Raw genomic sequence first — 24,517 nt, 5'->3', positions numbered from 1 at the left:
TATACTGTATCCATTATGCAATAATGATAAATAGTCAAACATTCTATTGTATTTTCATTGCTTGCTACATCTGCTGCTAATTTACAATGATCCAAGTCCAAGAAATTGCAGTTCACTCTGAATACCAACATTTTTCACAATTTAAATTATTTGCTTTCTTATTCTTCCTACCAAGGGAGATAACTTTACATTGACGTATGCTGGATCCAATGTTTGGATGTAATATAGAGATAGTGTCACCGAACCAGTTAATGAAAACCTGACTTAGGTACAGCCCGTATATATGAATGAGCTTTTGGGGACTGGATATGCTGGCGTCTGCAGGCCTGTATGCATCTTCTGCCGTGCACAAACCTGGTACACAGCAATATCTGAATGCTGTGTTAAACACGCTGGTGTAACTACACATTGCCCTTGACATGCCTATGTTTTTGTTTAAATACCCACTTGGCGGCTATATTTCCAACGTGAATTGGGGCGGCACAGTGACGCAGTGGCAGAATTGCAGGTCAGAGACCCGGGTTTCATCCAGAAGCCAGTGCACCCGGAGAAAACCCACATGGTCACAGAGAGAATGTACAAACTCCATACAGACAGCACCTGTGGTCAAGATCAAACGCGGGTCTCTGTTCTGTAAGGCAGCAACTCCTACCACTGCGCCACCATAGGGCCCTGGTTCTGGGGTCTTGGGCCTTCCTGACCCTCCAATTTTTGGGGTGAATTATTTTTCGGCATCGCTGGTAAAACCAGCATTTAATGTCCATTCCTGGTTGCCCTTCACAGGGCTATTCAAATTGCCAGGTCAATTCGGAGGGTTTTGAAAAGTCAACCACATTGATGGGTCTGGAGTCACAAGAGACTAAATAAGGTATGGATAGGAGATTCCTCCCTGGAAGGAGACATCATTTAACTTTACAACAAAGAAGTAATTTTTTTCTGGTCACCATTGCTAATGATGTATTTTTGAAACGGTCCAGATTATTAACTGAGTTTAAATTCCATAACAGCTGCAGGGTGATTTGAGATCAGCTCCCTGGATTGTCCATCTAGAATACTTAGAAGGCCAGTAACATATCTAGTATGCCAACCCTATGGTACCGATCCCCCTGATGTGTAGGAACCAAACACCCAACCACAAGGTTTCTGCCATGGCCACACCGCCGTCCACTCATTGTCAATGAGCACTGACCATCCTCTAGCCTTCTGCCCCGACACAGCAGCAATCTCCCGAGACCACTGATAGAGGTCACTATCTCCGAACAGCAGCCCGCACCCGGCCCCCTCCTTCCCCGATGATTGGCCACGATCCTATGAGACAATTCAAACCCAGGTCATTTTTCTGCTGAACCTCTCGACGCAGTCTTGTCCCTGAGTGCCTTTATGTCCAATAAAGAAATATGCATCCATTTTCTTTTCACGGGTGGCTTAGATGCTGTGGACATTTGTCGCAGAGAATCATGATGGAAATGATGTCAAATCTTGAGTCTTCTGGTATTTAAAAGCCAGCTTGTATTTAAAATATCTTCATCAATGTGGGGATGTGCTTGAAAGTAGCACTGAATGTTAATATCTTTTACTGAAATGTATTCCATCTCTGATTTGTGTGTTTCGTTGCATCAGCCAAGCACAAGGTCCAGCAGTGAAGATGAGACGACCACCTTTGGTGTAAAACCACACGAACAATTTCTGAGCTCCCCAAGTACACCCGATAAACCACCCAAGTGGACTCAAGGCATCCCACAGTCAACACCAGAGAAAAAGAGGTGGCACCAGGCACGAACGGTACAGGCGGACCTGGTGCCTATCAATGTGACTGGTACAGTGCACTCTGTTTTACAATTCACACACACACACACACACACTGTAAATTAGTGCAGAATGGGGCTGAGCACCAATGATGATCACAGCAAATGCCAGAGACAAGTGCAATCAGTGCAGAGAGAGGCTGTGTTACATGTCGGAGATGTGTAGACCGAGGTTTGGGTTAGAGTCACTCCATGCAGGGGGGAGGGAGGGAGGGGGAGAGAGAGAGAGGGAGGGAGAGGGAGGGGGAGAGGGAGGGAGAGGTAGGGAGGGAGTGAGAGGTAGGGAGGGAGGGAGAGAGAGAGAGAGAGAGAGAGAGGTCAGCCATTGAGGCTGAGATTAAGAACAGAGTCAGCCAGTGCAGAGTATAGAGGGGTAAATGAGGAATGGGTAATGGAATGAGTGAGGGGTAGGTAGGAGGGTGAGTGGGGAATAGTTTGGAGGGTGAATTAATGATGGGTAGAGGAATGTGAGAGATAGATAGGACGAGGCATGAGAGAGAGGTAGGAGGGTGAGGGATGGCATGGGAATGGATGATGGATGGGTAGGAGGAGGAGTGAGAGACATGGAGATTAGTGTGTCACATTTGGGTAGGAAGGTGAGTGAGAGATGATTGTGAGGGTAGAGAGGAATAGGTAGAGAAGTGAATGAGGGTTATGTAGGAGTGTGCGTGACGAATGGACAGGAGGGAGAGTGAGCATTGGGCAGTTGTAGTGATTATAAAAGTCTGCAAACAAAATTCAGGAGTAATGATTTTGACAAATAATTTGGGACTGATCTTAATCCACCAAGAAAGCATGGAAATGTTTTAACTTTTAAAGAGGCACATAATTTCAAACTGCTGTTATTCTTAAACCAAGCTTGTCAGTGTGAATGGTCCAGGTCCATTGTTGCTGCCAGCTCTAGTGCCTCACCCAAATGGTTAAGCAGGAGAAAGCATACAGATGGTTGGCTAGCTGCTGGTGAGAAGGGACTGTCCCTAACTAATTCACTTATATTCAGGAGTGGCAGAATCCTTCTCTGATTTTGTGTGTCCTCAACCGAAGGGAGCAAGGATGATTTTTTTAAATTGACGTTTCAGGTCTTCAGACCGAAGACGGGTCTAGACCTGAAATGTCGCCTATCCATGTTCTCCTGAGATGCTGCATGACTCACTGAGTTACTCCAGCACTTTGTTTCTTCTTTTGTAAACCAGCATCTGCAGTTCCTTGTTTCTTTAAGATTTTGAATCATCTGGTGTACCTAGTTCAGTGTAGACTGGACATGCGCAGTCTATAATTTACAACTAAGTGACCAAACACACACACCTCACACAATAATGAAATAGAGAAATAGGCAGCTGACATTTGGATCTATACCCTAAAAACATTCAAATCATTCCTTATTAAGATAGCAAAATGAATTGACTGGAAAGGGCACCAATATTAGAAGACACATGTTCTGTGATGTTTATTTAATCTAGGTTTTGAATAGTGATCAGTTATTGAAGGTCATGTTCCAGACAAAAGTTTGACATTTGCTGCTGTCCTGACTCGTGATCTAAATTTCACCTAATTAATTGATATTACAATAGCTTGACCCTGCTGCATTTTAATCCATGATGAGCATAGTACATTAATAGGAGCTGTTTGGTGCTGTGAGTTAGATGCTGATTTTTAAGCTTTGTGAACCAGGTTCAAATGCAGCTCAAAGTGATGCATTAAATAACGCATGCCAGAAATATTCAGTAGAGCGGGCGGCATCAATGGTGGAAGAAGTGGCGTTATCATTTCAGGCCGATCATTTCAGTGCTGTTCTGTGCAATGAATGAGAAAGGGGCAATCAGCCTTTACCGAGCTGTAGTGGAGAGATAGAGTGCCAACACTTGGTTCACATGAAGCAATGGGGCTGCTGGGAGTCACCCTTATGCCCCTGTCCCACTTAGGAAACCTGAAACGAAACCTCTGGAGACTTTGTGCCCCACCCAAGGTTTCCGTGCAGTTCCTGGAGGTTCCCGGAGGTTTTTGTCAGTCTCCCTACTTGCTTCCACTACCTGCAACCTCCGGCAACCACCTTCAACCTCCGGGAACCGCACGGAAACCTTGGGTGGGGCGCAAAGTCTCCAGAGGCTTCCGTTCAGGTTTCCTAAGTGGGACAGGGGCATTAGGAATCAGTCAGGGCCACCTTTATCACTGAAGGTGAAAGGATAACAGAAGAATGGTGCTGTGGGCCTCATGTTCAATAGTGTTTAAGAAGGAACTGCAGATGCTGGAAAATCGAAGGTAGACAAAAATGCTGGAGAAACTCAGCGGGTAAGGCAGCATCTATGGAGCAAAGGAAATAGGCGACGTTTCGGGTCGAGACCCTTCTTCAATAGTGAATGGCTTTGCGGAAGATCCATTTTGTCTCACCTTTGTTCTTGTTCAGGAGAAGCCGTTGAACGGCAGGCGATCGTGCGGCACTCTTTATTCAACACAGAGACCGCGGTGAACCCAAAGAGTACACTGAGGAGGAGGCGGACAATCACTGGCTTGTGCGAGCCAGTTCAGCCTCAGCCAGGTGAGCCCCCCCCCTCCCCCCCTGATCAAATCCCTCAACTTCTTACTAAGCAGCAGAAATCCACAATGCCCATACGGCTCGGTCGGTGAGCAAATGTTGTGAACAGGTTAATAGATTTAAAGGCAAAATGGGCAGGTTGTCTTATGAGGTGAGAGCAGGGCCGGTGCTAGGAATTGCGGGGCCCAATTAGAAAACTGATGGCGGGGCCCCTACTCTAGAAAAGTAAAAATTTATGTATGTTTATATTTCGTGTAGTTTCGGGAATTTTAAGGCAAGCTGGTTGGTGATTGGATGCAACCCCCTTAGAGACAGCGTTTGATTGGCCGCCAAATAAATTTGTCAAATCTGTAACAAAAATCGCTGGTCGGTGCGAACTCAGTGGACTATCTGGTTGTATCTCCAAACTAATCTGGTTGTATCTCCAAACTAATCTGGTTGTATCAACCAGACTATCTGGTGGTATCTCCAAACTAAACAGTATAACATGCAGGTACATTCATTTAAAATTAAATTCAGTGATTATTTCACATGATTTCTCACTGTGTAAAGCTCAATATCTGACCAATTTCTGTTTAACACGTTTGGTCTGCCGTGAGCATTTTTCGTTGCATCTCCCCTTTTCCTAATCGGCCACACTTCAGATAATATACTTTCCTGTTTTTGCCACCAAAGTGGATAACCTCACAGTTATCCACTTTATACTGCATCTCCCATGCATTTGCCCACTCACCCAGCCTATCCAAGTCACCTTGCAGCCTCCTAGTTTAGAGGGGTTTAAACGGTTTAGAGATGTTTAGAGGGCTTCAGATGGGTTCAGGTGTGTTTACAATTGTTTAGAGGGGAATAGAGGGAAATAGGGGGGCTAGAGGGGGTTTAGAGGTGTTCAGAGGGTCCCAGAGGGGTTTAGAGACGTTATAAGCCCCCCGTGAGAAATTGTAATTCTCTGAAATTGAAGATAGACATAAAGCTGGAGTAACTCAGCAGGACAGGCAGCGCAGCGACTCTGGAGAGAAGACCCTTCTTCAGACCGAACTGAACTCGCGTCGATGAGAGTACTTGTGATTGTCTGAAGAAGGGCTTCGACCAGAAACACAACCCTCTCCCCAGAGCCGCTGCCCGTCCCGCTGAGCCAACTTCAACTTCAGAGCCAAACAAAAAACACAGAGTGCTGGAGGAACTCAGCGGGCCAGGCGGCTGCCTCACCCGCAGGGTTTCTCCAGCATTTTTGTCTACCGCAAAACGTCAATGATTCTGGGAATGCTGAGGGGACAGGGTGATAGAGAGGGAGTGGGAGAGCTAGAGAGAGACAATATGGGGAGCAGGAGAGAGAGCGCGAGAGAAAGAGGGAGGGAGGGAGGGAGTGAGCAAAAGACAGAGAGACACAACCAAAGATCCGCTATAAGATCTTTGGACACAACGTGGGTCGATAGGTGAATGACAAACCTGCACACCAGGAAGAAGCCCCTTCTCGCGGTCCGGGGCCCTCACTCATGATGGTGAGTTAAATGAAATTCTCAACGTGTCATCGATCTACATTCCTCAGTAAATGTAATTGTGTTTTAAACAAGTATTAATGACGCCGCGTGAATTTTATTCAAAGGAACACGGCGTCATTAATACTTGTTCAAAACACTATAACATTTACTGAGGAATGCGGATAGATGCAGATTCATGACATTGCATAACAAGGTGTTAAGTACTTACCGTTAAGATGTGCTAACAGCACTAGTTAACAAATCGTTTGTGTATGATGGCCGTGCAGCGGTTGTTATACATGTTCGTTTAAAAAAATCCGGATGGCGAATTTAAAAAAATCTTTATTTAACAAAGAGAATTCGTATTTCCGTACGAAATACTGAACATTAGTGCGGGGCCCCGCTTGGGCGCGGGGCCCAATTGGGAGCAATCGGTCAAATCGGCTTAACGCCGGCCCTGGGTGAGAGATAAGGCTTTGTATTTGCTGGAGTTTAGAAGAATGGAAAGCCACTTGACTGAGACATAGCTGATTTTGAGGATAAACACAAAGTGCTGGCGTAACTCAGCGGGTCAGGCAGCATCCCTGGAGAAAAAGGATAAGTGACGTTTCAGGGTTATTTGTAATGGTTCAACTCTGATAACATAATGTGCACAAGAATGTAACACAATCACAGCGAGCAGCTTGAGTGGGTTCCTGTTGAAGTGGCTCCATTCTAAGATGGACAAGACCACCATCTAGTGGCTGAGAGAATATCGCTGCATTTGAGTTTGTACATTTTAGCCCATTTGTGCAGGCCTGAGAAGGGTCCCAACCCAAAACCTCGCCTATCCATATCCTGCAGAGATGCTGCCTGAATGGCTGAGTTACTCCAGCACTTAGTATTTTATTATTGTAAACCAGCACCTGCAGTTCCCCATGTCTCATTTGTGCAAGAGCCATTAGTGAGAACAGCGAACATATGCAAAGTGCATATAATGGGAATTTGAAATGGACACTGACCACTTTCAGTGGTTCAGGCAGGATCTGGAGTGAGAATGGTTCAACCATTAGCTAACCACAAAGGTGGCAAAAATGTAAACCAAATTTTGGGAGATTCAACTCTAAAAAAGTTTCAGTGGACTTGAACTCAATATCCTTAAACCCATTAACCATGACTATGCTGTAGAGAGACAAGGACATTTGGTAGAACTGAGGTGTCTGGAGTTCTTTGTAAGAATGATGCAGGCTAGGTTCAGGGATGCGTATTATGCACAGCTAAGAACACAAAATGCGTTGCCATAGCAACTGAGGAGTAATTGTACGAGAAGATTGTGGGGATGAACAATGACAATAGAACAATCTATGGTGCAATGTCAGAAGTCAAAATGTGCAAATAGGCGTTTGATGGGCAGCATGGTCTGGAGTGGACTGAAGGGTCTGTTTCTGTGCCATATGACTCTATGACTGTAATTAAAGATTTGCTTGGTCTTTGAGGGAATCCTCAGGCCAATGTTGAGTGAATACCCATTATGGGGCAGAGGTGTGGCACAGTGGTGCAGTGGTAGAGTTGCTGCCTTACATCGCCAGAGACCTTGGGTTGGACCGTGACAACGGGTGCTGTTTGTATGGGGTTTGTATGTTCTCCCCGTGAATGCATAGGTTTTCTCTGGGTGCTCCGTGTTCCTCCCATTCTCAAAAGACGGACAGGTGAGTTAGGTTAATTGGAATTGGTAAAAATTGTAAATTGTCCCTCGTGTGTTGGATAGTACTGGTGTACTGATCGCTGGTCAGCATGGAATCGGTGGGCCGAAGGGCCTGCTTCCGCGTTATATCTCTAAAATCTAAAGGTCGAAAAAGGTTACATGGAACCAATATTCATTCTACTTTCTTAATGTAATAGCAGTATTTACAGATGTAGTGTATGAGCTCGCGAGCAAAAGCAAATGATGTTGGGGCATGTGTCGCTTGGACAAAACAATCCAATATTTTGTCTCGTTGTTTCCCCATTCTCCCTTTATTCCAATATTCTTGTTTCTTTAATATAATTTTTCACAAACAGATGTACTTAGTTGTCTTCCTCCAGAAATGAAACATTGATTAGCAGAGATTGGTTTTCATGTTCATTTTGCATCATGTCTTCGTTGTGTGATTGCAAGTCCTTTGAATAACTTCATCGGCTAAGGGATTCATAAATTGCCAACAATATACTGGCCGGCCTGCATGTATTACACTCTCAACTAGCCAGAGTAATTCACACACTTTACACAAATATCTTATGCCTCTGCTAGCCCAGATAAACATTAGATAATGATTGGTCTTGCTGAGTCCCACAGTTATATTTGGGGTAATTCTACACGCATGCCATAGTTTATCAAATCAAGTAAACCATGCTTTAACACGCTTTACTGTAACTTATTCTGGTAAAGGTGCAACCATGTTAAAGGGGAGGGTAGTAGGATGCAATTAAAAGCTGGTCAAATAATTGGACATTAAGGACTCTCTTAAAGGAGGAGAGAACTTTAAAGTAAGCGTCCAGGTGACAGACTGCAGAATATACAGCTACCAATGATGGTATGGAAGTGTGGGGAACGTGCGACCCATAATGAATCACAAGTCTCAGAAAGAGGGAGAAATTATCAAGTTCTTTATAAATGTTATATGACGATAAAGCAGTAACTCATCCAGGAGTTTGTCAGCTTGGTGTAAGTAGTTTGTTTGGGTACAAGTCCATATTTAGGGCACAACTTTAAGTTGAGATAAACATAATTTAAAGATGTGTGGGACAAATTTATAACATAAGAGGATAGTGAGTGCCCAGAAAGTGCTGCCGGAGGTAGTGGTTGAGGCAGATATGTTAGACGACTTTTGGATAGGCAAATGGATATGCAGGGAATGGAGGGATATGGGTTACGTGCGGGAAGATATGTGATGGTTTTTGCATCAGCACAGAAGTTGTATTATTCCCAGTCCATTATATTACTTTAGACATTAAAAATACAGAACTAAACAAGCTGTTCAGCCCACCGAGTCCCTGCCGACCACCTATCACCCCATACATTAGACCTATTCTAAACACTGGGGACTATTTACAATCTTTACCAAAGCCAATGAACCTGCAACTCTGCATTTCTTTGGAATGTGGGAGGAAGCAGGAGTAACCCCGGGGGAAACCCACACGGTCTCGGGGAGAACGTACAAACTCCGTAGTCAGGATCGAACCCGGGTCACTGGCGCTGTAAAGCAGCAACTTTACCGCTGTGCCACCGAGGGAAATAAGTAGTGGAAGGTGGGATAGGCACAAGGAGCAGGGAAGAATGAGCATATGTGAATGGTAGAGAAGAGATCTAAAGAACTGGGGAGCAGAGGCACCTGATAAACAAGCAACAGACAGCAGAGGAAGTTGTAGATTAAAGGGGGAATTTCTTTCCCTCTCATTGAATGCCATGTTTTACCTACAGGCTCCAAGCATTGGGTTTTTGCCAGTAGCTGGTTACCTCTGCCCCTTGTCCTTTAAAACATCCTTAAGATGAATCCGCCCCATGGTCTCCCCATGTGATAAAATATTAAATTTTATCTGATAATCCTCCTGTGAAATGGCTTGGAATATTTTACTATACGAGTGGTAAATAGATAAAAGAGTTGTGGAGTAGCGAGAATGTAGACTGTATTTTCTTTTGAACACTTAGAACACACTACCTAAGATTATTTGGAATTATTGGTACCACATGAACATGGGAAAAGCTTGTCCCTTTATCAAGGGTCTTATACAATACAATACAATACATACAATTCAATTTATTGTCATTTGGACCCCTTGAGGTCCAAACGAAATGCCGTTTCTGCAGCCATACATTACAAACAAATAGACCCAAGACACAACATAATTTACATAAACATCCATCACATTGCTATGATGGAAGGCCAAAAAAACTTATCTCTCCACTGCACTCTCCCCCCCCCCGATGTCAGAGTCAAAGTCACGTTCAAAGCCCCCGGCGGGCGATGGCGAATTGTCCCGCGGCCATTAAAGCCACGCCGGGTGATGCAAGGCCGCACACCGGGTTCTTGATGTTAGAGCCCCCGGCGCGCGCTCGCAGAGACCCGCCGCCATTCCAAGCCGCGCGGGGCGATGATGTAAGGCCCCGCTCCAGGAGCTCTTCAACCCCGCAACTCGGGCGGGAGAAGTCGCCGTTGCGGGAGCCCTGAAAAGCGGTCTCCCTCCAGGGACCAGCGGGCTCCCGGTGCCGCCGTCCGCCAGACCCGCAGTTGCAGCCTCCGAACCTCCGGAGGTCGGGCCGCAGCAGCGTCCACCACAGCTCCACCCGCTCTGGACTCGGCCAGCTCCGCGACGGTGAGGTGAGTAGTCGGCACCACAGCCCCCGGTCTTCCTGTTGGAGGCCGCTCCTCGTTGCAGCCCCAACGACAACGGAGACCCGACAAAGAAAAGGTCGGGTCTCCCGTGCAGGGAGAGATTTAAAAGTTACCCCCACCCCCCCCCCCCCCCACACCACCCCCACCCCCCCACACACATACCCCAACAAAAATAACAAAAACTACATAAAAACATAAACATTATTCATCCAATGAAAGGATTGATGTATTGCTGGATGCAGGACAAAGTTAGATATGCAAGTTAGATATGCAATTCTACAGGAGAAACCTAAATTGAGTTGATTAATGGTCTAGTGATTTTAGCTGGGCTGTCTCTGTCAAGAGTGAGGTCACCTTTGCTCCGTGACAGTGCCCTTCACAGGCAACTGTATACTTAGAGTGCGGTACTGCGCAATATTTTAATGCTGCATTTGGGAAATAATCAATTGGTTATGCTTCATTTGTGATGTGGAATGTCTCTGAAACACAAAGTTTTTAAACCAAAGCATTCAGTGCTGCCAACATGTGCTTGCAACTCCTGCAGGGAATGTAAATGTGTTGGAAACTATTTACATTTGCTTGTGTCATTTGGAAACACTACAAAGGAAGTAAGTGACTTGCAGTTAATGTTTCTCTGACAAAAATTTTCATGGGGTCAATTTTCCTTTCGCTTTTTAGGTTCTTTGAAGGAAGGATCGAGACCTCCTCATGCGTTAACAAAGACAGAGGCAAACCAACGTCTCTTTACCTTTGATGAAGATATGAATGTTATGAGCGGCAACCAAGTCGGCAATCTTGGGATGGTGCAGTCATTCCCCCCAACTCTCAGGAAGGTACAAAGTGATCTCGGTCAAATAAACAATTCAAATCTATCTCAGTCTTCAGGGAACATCACATTCACAATGAACAATCCCCAGATGATGCCTACGTCGATAAGCGAACATAGCTTCTCTTCTCTTAACACTTCTTGGGATCAGATGAGAGGATCTAGTTTTTCTTCGTCCTTGAACAATTCGAGTGCTGTAACTGCACCAAGCTCGGTGTCAGTGGAGGCCTTGCATGATGGCACACATGCTCCTGTGACATTCAGTCAAACTTACAGCAGTGGTCAGTCTCATGGGCAGCGTACCCCTTGCTCCTCAGCACAGGGGTCAAGTGCTACCATGTCCGACCGGGAAAACGATACGGAGAGCCCACATTCTTCCAGCAGAGCCTGGAATGGCAGCAACTCTGTGTGTTCTCCTCACCTTTCAGATATGCCTCCAACTCTGTCACTTCAATGCTTGAAACATTGTTCGCAGCAGGACTCGGGAGTGTTACTGAATGATGGCTCGCATACAGAGCGCAGTGTTCCACTCTCCACCTTTTTACCAAGGGAAGGCCAAAGACAAAATACCAGAAGCCCTATGGTCAGCTCCTTCACATCAACTCCAGGGGAAGCAGCAGAGAAATCTCAGAATCACAAGGATACAAGGACTAACCACGAACGAATTATAATTTACCCAATCAACAATGCAAGTGAAGATGCAAACTCAAACCTGGAGTTCCCGGGTTATGCAAATGCGGAAGCTTGCACATTCCGTGAGAGATCTCTGTCAACGCCGACAGATTCTGGCTCGTGTTGTTCATCGGATGCTATAAGAAGCTATGACTCCAAGCACTATGACCACACACGGCGACACAGTGCCAATTACATCATGCGTTACCCGAGTGCCAGCTCAGAAGAGAGCCAAAGTAACGAGAATGTCTCTGTGATGACTGACCAGGAAGGATCCCAGAAATCGAGGCCTCGGTCAAGAAGCATCTCTCTGAAAAAGCCAAAGAAGAAGCCGGTTCCACCCGTGCGGAATGTCTCTCTGAAGACGTGCGAGATTAGTTTGGACCCTGAGGAAACATCCGCAAACAGCTCTCCTCAAGAAAACAGGCCAACAAAGCTCTTTATCCCTTCAGAGAAGCAGGTCATTCAAAGTGAATCAGTAGGTAGCAATGAATCTAGTGGCTTTGTATCAGATGCCCACTCCAGCTCAACTACACCCACACTGAGAGATGGAGAACCAATACGGTACACAGAACATTGGTTCCTTAATGACTGGAAGTCTAATGATCCATATAGATCATTATCAAACTCCAGTACTACAACAGGGATAACTGTGATTGAATGCGTCAAGTCCCGTGGCAGTTCTGAATCATTGACGTCACCATCTATTTCAAGGGCCACAACACCATCCCAGTTATCCGTCGAGGCAGAATCAAAAATGTCTTCTCCAGGGAAGCTCCCTGGTCTGATGTCACCATCCAGTGGTTATTCAAGTCAGTCGGAAACTCCCACAACGTATTTTCCGATGTCTGTTTATCAAGGCCATGTGCCACAGCCAGGTGGCAAAGCAAAACCCAAGGTCCCAGAACGGAAGTCCTCGTTACAGCCAACCTCCCCGAATGAGAAGAGCCCCAAGTCAAAGCGCATCTTTGAGTTGCCCATCTCTCCGCCTCCTCATTTGGATCTGTCGGGGCTGCTGTCTTTCAAAAGCAAATCCAAAGCCAGCAGACGACACTCTGACTCTTCGAACATTAACAAACCCAGCCAGAAACATAGCCCTAACCAGCCTTCTATGCCAGTCATAACACAGACAGTCTTGGAGTCAGTACGTCTTCGCTCGGTCAGTAGATCGGAGAATGAGGATCACACGGAATTTCTAGAACCACCACAGATAACCCACAGTGAATCCTCCGAAACTCCCCTGAGAAAGGTCCGGCCTCCAGTTCCAGGGAAGCCACCAATGTCAAAAAGGCCTTCAAGTATTGCTCTAAAGCTTTCTCCCATCGAGCATCCATCACCCACATCTACTGTACCTTCACCAGTATCTTCAAATAGAGGATTTAGCACAGTATTTAGAAAGGTTGGTGTCAAAAAACAAGACTCTTTAGATAAGCCAGATAGCCAGAAGCTTCAGGCATCTCCAAATCCTGCACATGTTCAACCTAATCACCTTCAGAGTAATTATGTGGACAACAAACAATCCAGAAGCGTACCATTGACCACCCGAGACGAGACCCAAAGGCTCTGTTCCACTGAATTAACCAGGAGTTCCACCCAATACGTTGAGAAAAAGAAAAGTAAGACTCCACCTCCCGTCCCTAAGAAACCGAACGTACTGATTGTACCAACAAACACGGCACACATACTTGTAGTGACAGAGAGACCTGCGCAGGGTCCATTGCACAAAAAAATAGCTTCTGCATGCCATGACAATGCAAATGCTCCATTTACCAATGATGCGTCCAACGTAGAAAGAGGGTCAAAAGCACACGATCTGAACATGGGCCCAAATATAAGGACAGTTCCAAGTGCGGGCATTCATCTGGAAAGGAACAGAAATGTGGAATACAATGATGGAACTGGAAGATATCAAACTGTATCACTGAGGACTGATCTAGATCAGAATCCTGAAGGTATGTGTGACAACTGGGTTTACTGAGGGTAAAAACCTCCAGATTTCCTGCCACTATGTGGCCTTGCAATGTATGAATAAGATATTTGGTACTTACACTTTACTGGGAGCTGCATGGATCTAGGGCTGGGTGCAGTTGTTGGTGGTAAAGTAAAGTAAAGTAAAGTAAAGTAAAGTAAAGTAAAGTAAAGTAGCCTTTATTGTCATTCAGACCTTGCGGTCTGAACGAAATTTTGTTGCCTTGCAGTCCTACATATAGTAAAAAATGGCAAAAACACACACAAAAAACACAAATTAACATCCACCACAGTGAGTTGAATACTCCTCACTGTGATGGAAGGCAAAAGTCTTAAGTTTTTGTCTCTTTCCTTCTTATTCTCCCTGTGCGCCGAAGCGATCCAGGCTTCGGATGTTGTGACCCCGCCGGGCGATGGTAAGTAATGTCAGTCCCGCGGCTGAATCCAAGCTTCGCGAACGGGCTGGTTCAGCTCCGCGGCCCGGGGTGGTCGAAGCCGCCGAAGCTGCGGCCCTCCAGTCCAGAGGACACAGCTGTTGTCGCGGGAGCTCCGCAGAACAGGTCACCAACCTGCGAGTTCCCGACGATGTCGTCCCCCGGGCCCGCGGCCGGTCCTCCGAGGTCGGATCGCTGCTGCCGCTGCCGCTGCCCGCTCCGAGGTCTGGTGGCTGCTGCCGCAGTCGCTGCCCGCTCCGGGGTCGGGTCGCCGCAGCCGCTGCCTGCGCCGAGTTCGGGTCGCCACTGCCGCTGCCCGCTCCGGGGTCGGGTCGCCACTGCCGCTGCCCGCTCCGGGGTCGGGTCGCCACTGCCGCTGCCCGCTCCGGGGTCGGGTCGCCACTGCCGCTGCCCGCTCCGGGGTCGGGTCGCCACTGTTGTACGGAAGGCAGGTATTCAAATAATAATCTTTTTGGTGAGAAGATTCTGGCCAAAGTTTTGGCATTTTGTAAAGTAGTTCCATGTGAAACTGAATTTCTAGGAATGGGATATGGAAGGAGATGATACTAAGGGTACAGGTTGGTAAATTCAATTTTCAATATTTCATAAATGTTTAGGTGTTCTTGCATTTTTTTGTTGCACTGAAATTGCTTTCTAACCGACCTTGCAGCATAACTTACAACGTCACATGCACCAAATGCAGTTGGGTTCTGAGATATCATGGTTGTCTCCAGAAGAATATGTAGGTAGGAACTGCACATGCTGGTTTGTACCAAAGATAGACACAATGTACTGCAGTAACTCGGCGCATCTCTGGAGAAAAAGGATGAGGGACGTTTCGGGATGGAACCCTTCTTCCGACTGAAAGTAGAGGGTGGGAGGGGGTAGAAAGTGTCAACCCCGCGTGCCATTTTGCCAGTTCCCCCCGTCCCCTTTATTTTCAGTCTGAAGAAGTGTTCCGACCCGAAATGTCACTCATTCTTTTTCTCCAGAGATGCTGCCTGACTGGTTGAGTTACTCCAGTACTTTGTATCGAACTTCTGTCTCCAGAAGAATGTTGGGTTAAAGCTTGTTTCCATCCGGATCTGTTTAAAGTCTGTGGTGACAAAATATACCCTGTATAGGGTGATTTCACGAAAGGTCACTGAAGCGTAGATCCGCACCCACGTGACCGAAATTTTTAACTGGGGGACAAGCGTCACTTCCGGTACATGTTAGTGAATGGGAAAACACGCACTTTCACACCCGTTAAAAACATCGAAAACGGCCAGTTTTTGAGCTGCAATTTACTGAGCCAGTCGGGGTGACCGTGAGGCACAGCTACCTAAATTTACAGTTTAAAAAAAAAGATAGAAACTAAGGTAAATACAAGAGGGAGCTGAAGGGGCAAAATAAGCGGAAGTTGATAGCGGACATTTTTCGTGGAGATTTAAAGATCCAAAATATCGGGAATTATCGCGTTTGCTCGCTGCATTTCATCAAAAGTAAGGCATTATTGGCTTTGTTATCTTTATTCATTTGTTAGATAAAAAGTATTAAAAGTTAGAAATCCGTCAGTAAAATTGCAAAATCGCCCATGGTTCTCGGGTGGGTTTTAACATGCAAAATGAACACGCTTCTGAAGCTACATTCACCATTTAAATATCCGTGAATCATAAATGCGTCTTGAAATAAATTTTACTCAGATGCAAGCTAAGGAATGGTATAATTGTCAGCTGTTCATTTGACAAAATCAGGACATTTTATTATTAGCCAAAAAATGTCCTGATTTTGTCAAATGAACAGCTGACGATTATACCATTCCTTAGCTTGCATCTGAGTAAAATTTATTTCAAGACGCATTTATGATTCACGGATATTTAAATGGTGAATGTAGCTTCAGAAGCGTGTTCATTTCAGGCGATTTGTAAAATGCTGAACTGCTACCCGCAGCTGTCATCGACTTGCATGGCAGAAACAATCAAATATGGAAGTCTCTTGTTTTGAATGGCTCAGTAATATGGACCACTGAATTGCTAAATTACTTAGGTTTCTTATGGTACAACCAGACAATGTAGCCAAGGTATAGGTACACATAGTGCAAAATTATGGTATATTCTGGTCCCTTTTGGTTCTTGTAATGCAAATTCTTTGGGTGCTGTACTTTGGATTCCAATAACAACTGCACAACCCAGTGATTTTGTCACTTTTGCATTTGTACATACGTTGATTTATATGAAACCTCGATCAGATTGGGGTCTCTCCTAATAGTTGAATCCCATCTCATTCTGTCTAGATATTTCCTTGAATCTGAATGCTAAGCAGAGAAGTCCCACAGATGTACAGAGTGGAGAAGTTGTGATGGAGGATGATGATGACGTTTTTGTCTCCTCAGGCACCCAACGCTCCACTGAAGATCTCTTCACGGTGATTCACAGGTGAGAATAATGTTAAAAGGTGACTGCAGCTGAATGGGAGAATATGACCGAGAGTAATGTTTAGTTTAGAGATACAGCGTGGAAACAGGCCCTTCGACCCACCGAGACCGCACCGACCAGCACATTAACACTATCCTACACACACTAATGACGATTTACACATACACCAAGCCAATTAATCTACATACCTGGTAGACACAAAATGCTGGAGTGACTCACCGGGACAGGCAGCATCTCTGTTGAGAAGGAATGGGTGACGTTTCGGGTCGAGACCCTTGGGGGGGATTTCTCTGAATTGGAGGCTGAGGGGAAACCTGATAGAAGTTTATAAAATGACCTGAGGCAAAGATAGGTAGACAGTTAGAACGTTTTTCGCAGGGTGGAAATGTCAATGACTAGAAGGCATAGCTTTACAAAGAGAGGGATACAATTTGAAGGAGATGTGCGGAGCAAGTTTTTTTTACACAGAGTGGTGGGTGCCTGGAATACACAGCCAAGGGTGGTGGTGGAGGCATTTACATTAGTGGCATATAGAAGGCATTTTGATAGGCACATAAATATGCAGGGAATATGGATCACGTATAGGCAGGGGAGATTAGTTCAATTTGGAACATGCTTGGTACAGGCATAGTGGGCTGAAGGTCTTATACCTATGGTGTGCATATAATGGTGGGCTATAATTTTATATCTCTATTAAACATTGACCAATAAATAGTTTTTATTTAATGTTATTTTCATACACAATTAAGGGAAAATGGAACTGAGAAATGAAAACAGTTTTCTCCGCTCCCTGGACTTGGAAACTTGTACCTTAATTTTAGCTTTGACTTTAACTTTACTTCAAAGACACAGCACGGAAACAGACCTTTGGGCCCACCAAGTCCACGCCGACCATCGATCACTCCGCACACTGGCACTATCCTACACATTTGGGATAATTTACAATTTTACTGAAGTAATTAACCTGCAAATCTGTACGTCTTTGGAACTTAGGAGGAAATCAGAGCACCCTGAGAGAACCCACGCGGTCACAGTGAGAACTTACAAACTCTGTACAGACAGCACCCGTAGTCAAGATCTGGCGCTGGAAGGCAGCAGGTCTACCACTACGCCACTGTATTGCCCTTTGGTTGATACAGGCTAATACCCCATGAGGTCTTGTAAAGTAGTCCAGTCATACCACACTATTTGTCAAAGAGACTCAAAGTTATTCTGTTTGAACTTTATTTTGCAATTTCATTTTGACCAGGTCAAAGAGGAAGGTGCTGGGCTGGAAAGAGCCAGGAGAATCGTTCACGGTCAGGCAGGTGGCCATTTCACCCCCCAAACCTATCGTGCCAATCCCAAGCGCTGGCATCAGGCTCAACCCCTCGGCTAATGGAAATGGGTCCAAAACCAGCACAAGCAATGAGAACTTTAAGGCTTTATTGCAGAAAAAAGGCAGCAAGCCAGCAGGAGGAGCACGCATGTCAGCAGCGGAGCTCCTAAAAAGTACCAACCCACTTGCAAGAAGGATTGCGACGGAGTTTACACAGGACTCGGAGAGGTGTCAACCAATCTCGGAGCCAGGCTCTCCTGAGAACGCTTCAAAGTGCTAGAGTCAAACCCGTTCCTGGGGAGTGAGGAGCAAAGGTTCATGTTTCTCTGCCCCGGTGAACAGGATTATTTTCATTGTTGCTGTATCCACAGAGCTGTAATTTGGTCAGAGGATGGAGATGGTTTCGTGGAAATTCAATGAAGTGAAGCTACAAATGAGGTGCGTCATCCATTTGGGAGACAAGAGAAATTTGGAATAATTAGGTGACAGATTTTAAGTGCAAACTGTTTCTGGATCAAGATGTAAGATGTGGAGTTAAAGAAGGAACTGCAGATGCTGGAAAATCGAAGGTACACAAAAATGCTGTAGAAACTCAGCGTCTATGGAGCGAAGGAGATAGGCAACGTTCCGGGCCGAAACCCTTCTGAAGATCTTCTTGATATGAAGATAATTTTAATTGGACTGGACAAGCCTGGAGAACTTTGAAAATGTACAGCTGTGAGATGAGTTACATTCCACTAGGTGTGGTTACATTCCACTTATTGAAACTGGACATTTAAAAATATCTTTTGTGCATGACTCCAATCTGTTTATAAATATTCCACGCATTTCCATTTTTTACTGCTAAACAACAGTTGAATTAGATAGCAGTAAACGGAACTGGTGTGTGTGTGAGTGTATGTGCGTGTGTGTCTGTGTGAGTGTATGTGCGCGCGTGGCTGTGTGCACGCACACGTATGAGTGTGTACACACATGTGCGTGCATGTATGTGTGCATGCATGCATGTACGTCAGGGAAGGGTACAGGGTGGGTGTAAATGTAGAGGGGGGGGGTGGTGGGGGGAAGAAATTGACTGGTTTTTACTCCTGATACGACGATGGAGAAGTATTTTTCCCCCCAGAAACCTATGGTGGTGCACAAACCTTGTGAAGGCATTTGCATTACAAGACACCTGGGGAGGAAACAACACAATCTAAGTGACCCTTCAGCTCCACACTGCCACTGGATCCACATTCACTCTGTGAGTCTCGACCCACTATGAAGCTTCAGGAGAAAGACTTTTCCTTAGGATTGTAAAATAGCCTGCTTTTACCCTGTGACTGAGAGACCATGTCCTGCAACTCATGAAATCTTTTTTTGCCTTTCTCCCATTCTCCATGTCTTCTCTGTAAAGACAGCTAAGTAATCAGGAGAACAGGCAAAAGCACAGGTTCCAGGGAGGCATAATACTGAGGTCTTGCAAATGGCTTGCAGTTTGCTATTTTTTTTACTATTTGCTTAAGAACAGTTGTTTGCCTGATCTGTAATGTTTTTGTAAAATTCCTATTTTGCTGGTATTTTTTTATAAATATACTGTAATGTGTTATATGGCATCAATATATATGAATTGTTTCAAAGATTTTAAGAATTGAATGAAAGGAGATAAATATAAACATATTAGCTTTGTAAAGGACTGTGCTGCCCTTACCATGAAATAACATAACAATTTGAATGTTGAAAATATCAATGTCTTTAGCTTTGGTTTGAACAAGATCCTTGGTTCTTTTCTGACATATTGTATAGAAGATAGACACAAAAAGCTGGAGTAACTCAGTGGGACAGGCAGCATCTCTGGAGAGAAGGAATGGGTGATGTTTCGGGTCGAGACCCTTCTTCAGACCCAAAATGTTACCCATTCCTTCTCTCCAGAGATGCTTCCTGTGCTGCTGAGTTAGTTACTCCAGCTTTTTGTGTCTATCTTCGGTTTAAACCAGCATTCCTTCCTACACATATTGTTTAAATATTTTGGAAAATATTAGCCCTGGTGTTTCAAAGATGTATGTTTTATTTTATTCACAAGGTGAACAAAGTCTGTTTGAAAATGGAAAGTGAACCACAAATTGAGGTATAAACTTCTCAGCGCACTCCCAGAAGCACTATCGGAAGTAACCAAGTCAGAGGCAGAGTTGAGCTCTAAACACCACCCCATCCCACCCCACCCATTGCTAAATCGCCCCCCCCCCCTCCTCCCCATCCATCCCTAAGTCATCACAAACCTTCCCCTCCTCGCAGCCAGAAGACGATTAATGTCCATTTGCACTCAATGCCAATGCTCGATCCATTCCACTCTGTGTTGTCTCCTTCAGAGCCAACTGATTACACCCAGTACTGCATCCCCTTCACTCTAGAACCCATTCAAGTTGGGACATCTGTGATCTGAGCCATTTTCTGGCCAGTGGAACCCCATTTACTATTAATACCAGCAGCAACTCCATATCTGGGAGCACAGGTAATAAATATAGGTTTTCCTCATATAATTAAAAATCTTAATTGGGATCATTTGAAGTGTTGATGCTCTCATTAAAATGTATTTGCTGCTGTGACTAAGAAGAATCCTACCAGCTCATTCCTTTAAGGACACATTAGAAAACCTCCCAATCCCTGCATGAGGTTCATGTTTATCTCAGGGTACTTTGTGTCATGGGGAAATTACATGTCAAAGAGTTAAATAACCTTGATAAGTTTAAAATAAAATTATTTTTACTAGTAAGACCAGGCCCTACTATTTTGCACAGGTCACAAGTCCATTGATTGAAGCTTCTGGAAGTATTCATGTTTTACCTTAATCTTGAATGTATAAGACTTCCCCAGCTCCCAGGTGTCATGCTTGGAGAGCATCTATATGTCCGAACCAGACTGCGCGAGTAATGTCACATTGTGGTAAGGATAAAGGATTGAATGTACCTTGTGATAAAAGCCATGTACCACTACATCGAAATGCAGTCAGCATTTATCCCGCAAATTGTGAGATATGAGTGCACTCACCTTGTGAGGACTCCATCGCTTTATGTCTGTGATGTCTTGCACTTATGCATTTGAAATTAATTGTGCGCTTTAAAAGTGACTCAGGAAATTGGGAATGATCAATAGTTATTTTTACATATATTGGAAAATGCATTTCCCTGCCCCGATAGTTTAGAGCGATAAATAAATATAATTGTGTAATCTTTTGGGACAATCATTAAAAAGAAACTTGAAGCAAAACTCATTTCGAGCTGGTTGTTATATTTTTCTGAAATCCCTTTCCAGTTCCTTAAATTATTCCAGAAACAATTCGAGAACAGTTTTAATTTGCTCTGAAATATACATTCGTTTCACTTGAGGCAGGGGAAAATTTTGAGTCTATAAATAAGGCTTAATAATTGTTTAAACTGTTTTTTTTTTTAAATTCTACTAAGGGTGCAGTTACTGGAAGACACGACTTCAAAAAGCAACAGCTTTCTGACACGTTGCCAAAGCAGTCATTCATTACTTTTGAGTCTGGAGTCTGAGTTGGCTTATTGACTGCTCGAGGCACCACACAGTCCCAAATACAGAGGCAAAAATGCATAGAAGCACGCATATTGAGACAGCTACATACCATTCCTTTCCCTGCATATGTACTGACATACATACACTTATACACACACGCGCGCGCACACACACATACACACACAGGCAACAAGGTTACTAGTTAGTTATCAGTTGATCAATATCTGACTGATTCCTATTGTCCCACTCCGGGAGATTATGGTCTACTGTGTTGCCCCGTCACTGAAGTCAGCCTTGACGCAGGAGATACTTTGCTTCCTTTCATGTCACTGTCATTCATTCCCACACCATGTTGTGCATTCATGCATTGAACCAAAGCCAAAGAACTGTGCATGCTGGAAATCAGAAATAAAAACAGAAATGTTTGGGGATATTCATCTGGTTTTAATTTTGTTTCTCCCTGTTTTTCTTTCTCCACAGATGTTTCCTGACTTCTGAGCATCTCCAGCATTTTGTGCTTTTATTTCTTACAACTTCTTTATCCATCAACAGAACTGTAATGGAAACTAATTCAATTGCCCCAGAATTGTTAGAATGGGATCCTAAACTGCAAGAGATTCTTTACTGCTCACTATAGTTTTAAATACTGTATTGTGATTCATTTGACACAACAAAAAATCTCCTGATTTTGTGCTGTGGACATCATTACCAGCCACAGTCAATCAAACCCATGCAACACCCAAACTTAACTGTAAGAAAAGGGGAAGGAACAGGCTAATTGGCCCTTCAACGCTGCTCTGCCATTCAATGCAATCACGACTAAAACAACATTAGCCCGCGACACCACTTTGCCACTCTCTCCCCTTGCACATTATTGTGAGGCAAAGGGGCAGCACAGCGGTAGAAAAGCAGGCTCACAGCACTAAAGACCTGGGTTCGATCCTGACCTCGGATGCTGTCTCTGTGGAGCTTGCACATTCTCCTGTAACAGGGTAGGTTACCTCCGGGTGCTCCGGTTTCCTCTCATATCGCAAAGATGTCCAGGTTTGTAGGTTAATTAACTGCTGCAAATTAACCCTAGTCTATAGGACAGAACTGGTGTATGGGTGATCACTGGACAGTGTGGGCTCATGAGCCTGTCTCCATGCTGTATCTCTAAACTAAACTAAACTAAATTTCCCTTGTAGTTAAAATGACCATGTTCCCACTCTTTCCCCTGACCTCTTGACTTCCTGGTAGTATAAATATCTACAATTCCTGTACTGTTCTATGTTCCATCCCAGTAATGAACTTGATGAACCTTTCCTATGCTCATCAATACGCATACATCCTTCCTTCAAAAGGAAACCAAAATTGAATAAAATTGTACATCATCCTTCCAGGTCATCAATCATCATCATTAATATTATTGTTGGACCCATTCATTATTGTTGGACCGTATTTACATGGTTACTACAAACAGTGTGTTAAACACTGAGAACTTATCAACTTTAAGAAGAATATAAAAATATTTCAGATTGTAATGACAGACAACAAAGCATAGCTTGACTGGAAGTTATCCCACCATTCTGCCAGTGGCAGTGTACTGTATCTCGTGTTGGAAACATTCCAGCCAGTCACTGACCCAATTATGGCCAGTGTAGGGGAATGAACCAGGTGGACACTGCCAGTCACTGCAACCCAACGCAATCCGAGTGTTCCCTAAACGGAAACCATGGATGAACCATGAGGTCCATTCCCAGGTGAAGGCCAAGACCAGTCTACAAGTCAAACGATCCCGAGCTGTACAAGAAACCTCGCTACGATCTTCGCAGAGCCCTTCAGGAATGCCAAGAGACAATACCAGGACAACCATGAGTCCCAGTATAATGACTCAAACATCCACAGGCCGTGGCAAGGCCTGAATGCTCTAACTGGCTACAAACTGGAGTCAGGCAGCATCGCTGGTGATAGTGCGGCCCTGCCTAATAAACAATGCATTCTATGCTCACTATGAGCAGAAGGCCAACGGGGAAATGACATCCATCCCATCAGACTTGAGTGTGCCTTTTCCCCAGGCTCACAGTTGTACAAGTTGATCAGCCTTCCTGAAAGCGAACCCACGGTAACTAACTGGCCCAGTCGATGTCCTTGGCCACATCCCTAGGAACTGCACGGCCCAACTAGCGGGAGTGTTCCCAGACATCGTTAAACTCTCCCTACTCTGTCCTGAGGTACCCACCTGCTTCAGGAAGACTACTATCATCCCATGGCTAAAGCAAATCAAGATCTCATGCCTTAATGACTACTGTTCAGTGACCTTGACATCCACTATCATGAAGTGCTTTGAGAGGCCGTTTAAAGCACACATTAAATCCAGCCTACCAGCACTGCAGTTCAGCGACAGCCACAACAGGTCCATGGCTGATGCCATCTCCCTGGCCCTACACTCATCCCGGGAACACCTGGATAGGAAGGACACCTACGTCAGACTCCTATTCACGAACTACAGCTCTGCTTTCAGTATCATTATGCCAACCAAGCTCATCTCCGAACCTGGAGTCCGCACTCACTTCTGCAACTGAATTCTTGATTTCCTGATCAACGGACCACAAATCTCGTCCAACTTTCAACATAGTTAGAAATTTAAATTTTCCAATTAAAATTTGGAATGGTGGGATTGTGAATATCGAGAAATGTTCCTCCAGCGGGTTTTTTTTCGCTACTAATTCATGTAGATGTATTTGAGTTATTGGAACACCAGGAGCGTGGATTGTATTGAACGATGACAACAAAACGCACTTATGTAGGTGCAATGAGTAAAGTGAGAGAAACACGACTCACTACTGCCACCTCATGGCAATTCAACAATTAGAAGTAAGAAGTATGTCCAGGCCAAAGGGTGTTACCAAGATGAAAGCTGATCATGTTGCATGCTTGTGAGTAGCTCAGAGATAGGGTTATAATAACCTAACTCCCTAGAACACAAAAATTATGACATGGTTATACCTCCTAAAGAACAGGCTACCAAGTCAGTATATCACAGTATATCAGCAGATTGTAAAGACCCTTGGGACAACATTAACTTGAACTTGTAAAAACATGTAAATACAAGCCGTTAAAAATAAAAAATCCTCCAGATTTAGGACATCAAAAGTAAAAACAAAACAGATGGTGCTGGATATACTTAGCAGATAAAGTAACTGAAAAAATAAACTTATTTTT

General features: G+C 44.6%; 1 protein-coding gene across 6 annotated transcripts in view; it reads left to right on the top strand.

Moving 5' to 3' along the window:
* Positions 1 to 19,395, top strand: part of nhsl2 (NHS like 2) — a 305,225-nt gene extending 285,830 nt beyond the window's left edge. For 4 of the 6 annotated variants that reach the window (XM_033030592.1, XM_033030590.1, XM_033030596.1 and 1 more), the window contains exons 4-8: positions 1,621 to 1,816; positions 4,210 to 4,341; positions 10,847 to 13,618; positions 16,344 to 16,485; positions 17,735 to 19,395. In XM_033030592.1, coding sequence (XP_032886483.1) covers positions 1,621 to 1,816; positions 4,210 to 4,341; positions 10,847 to 13,618; positions 16,344 to 16,485; positions 17,735 to 18,083 — 3,591 coding nt within the window. In that variant the 3' untranslated portion in view covers positions 18,084 to 19,395. The remainder of the gene's footprint in view (positions 1 to 1,620; positions 1,817 to 4,209; positions 4,342 to 10,846; positions 13,619 to 16,343; positions 16,486 to 17,734) is intronic. The other 2 variants (XM_033030593.1, XM_033030594.1) reach the window with 2 other exon arrangements.
* The last annotated feature ends 5,122 nt before the right edge of the window (positions 19,396 to 24,517 follow it).

The sequence above is a fragment of the Amblyraja radiata genome, chromosome 12, assembly GCF_010909765.2.
Source record: "Amblyraja radiata isolate CabotCenter1 chromosome 12, sAmbRad1.1.pri, whole genome shotgun sequence".
NCBI classification, from domain to species: domain Eukaryota; kingdom Metazoa; phylum Chordata; class Chondrichthyes; order Rajiformes; family Rajidae; genus Amblyraja; species Amblyraja radiata.
This window is presented reverse-complemented; position numbering and strand designations above follow the sequence as displayed.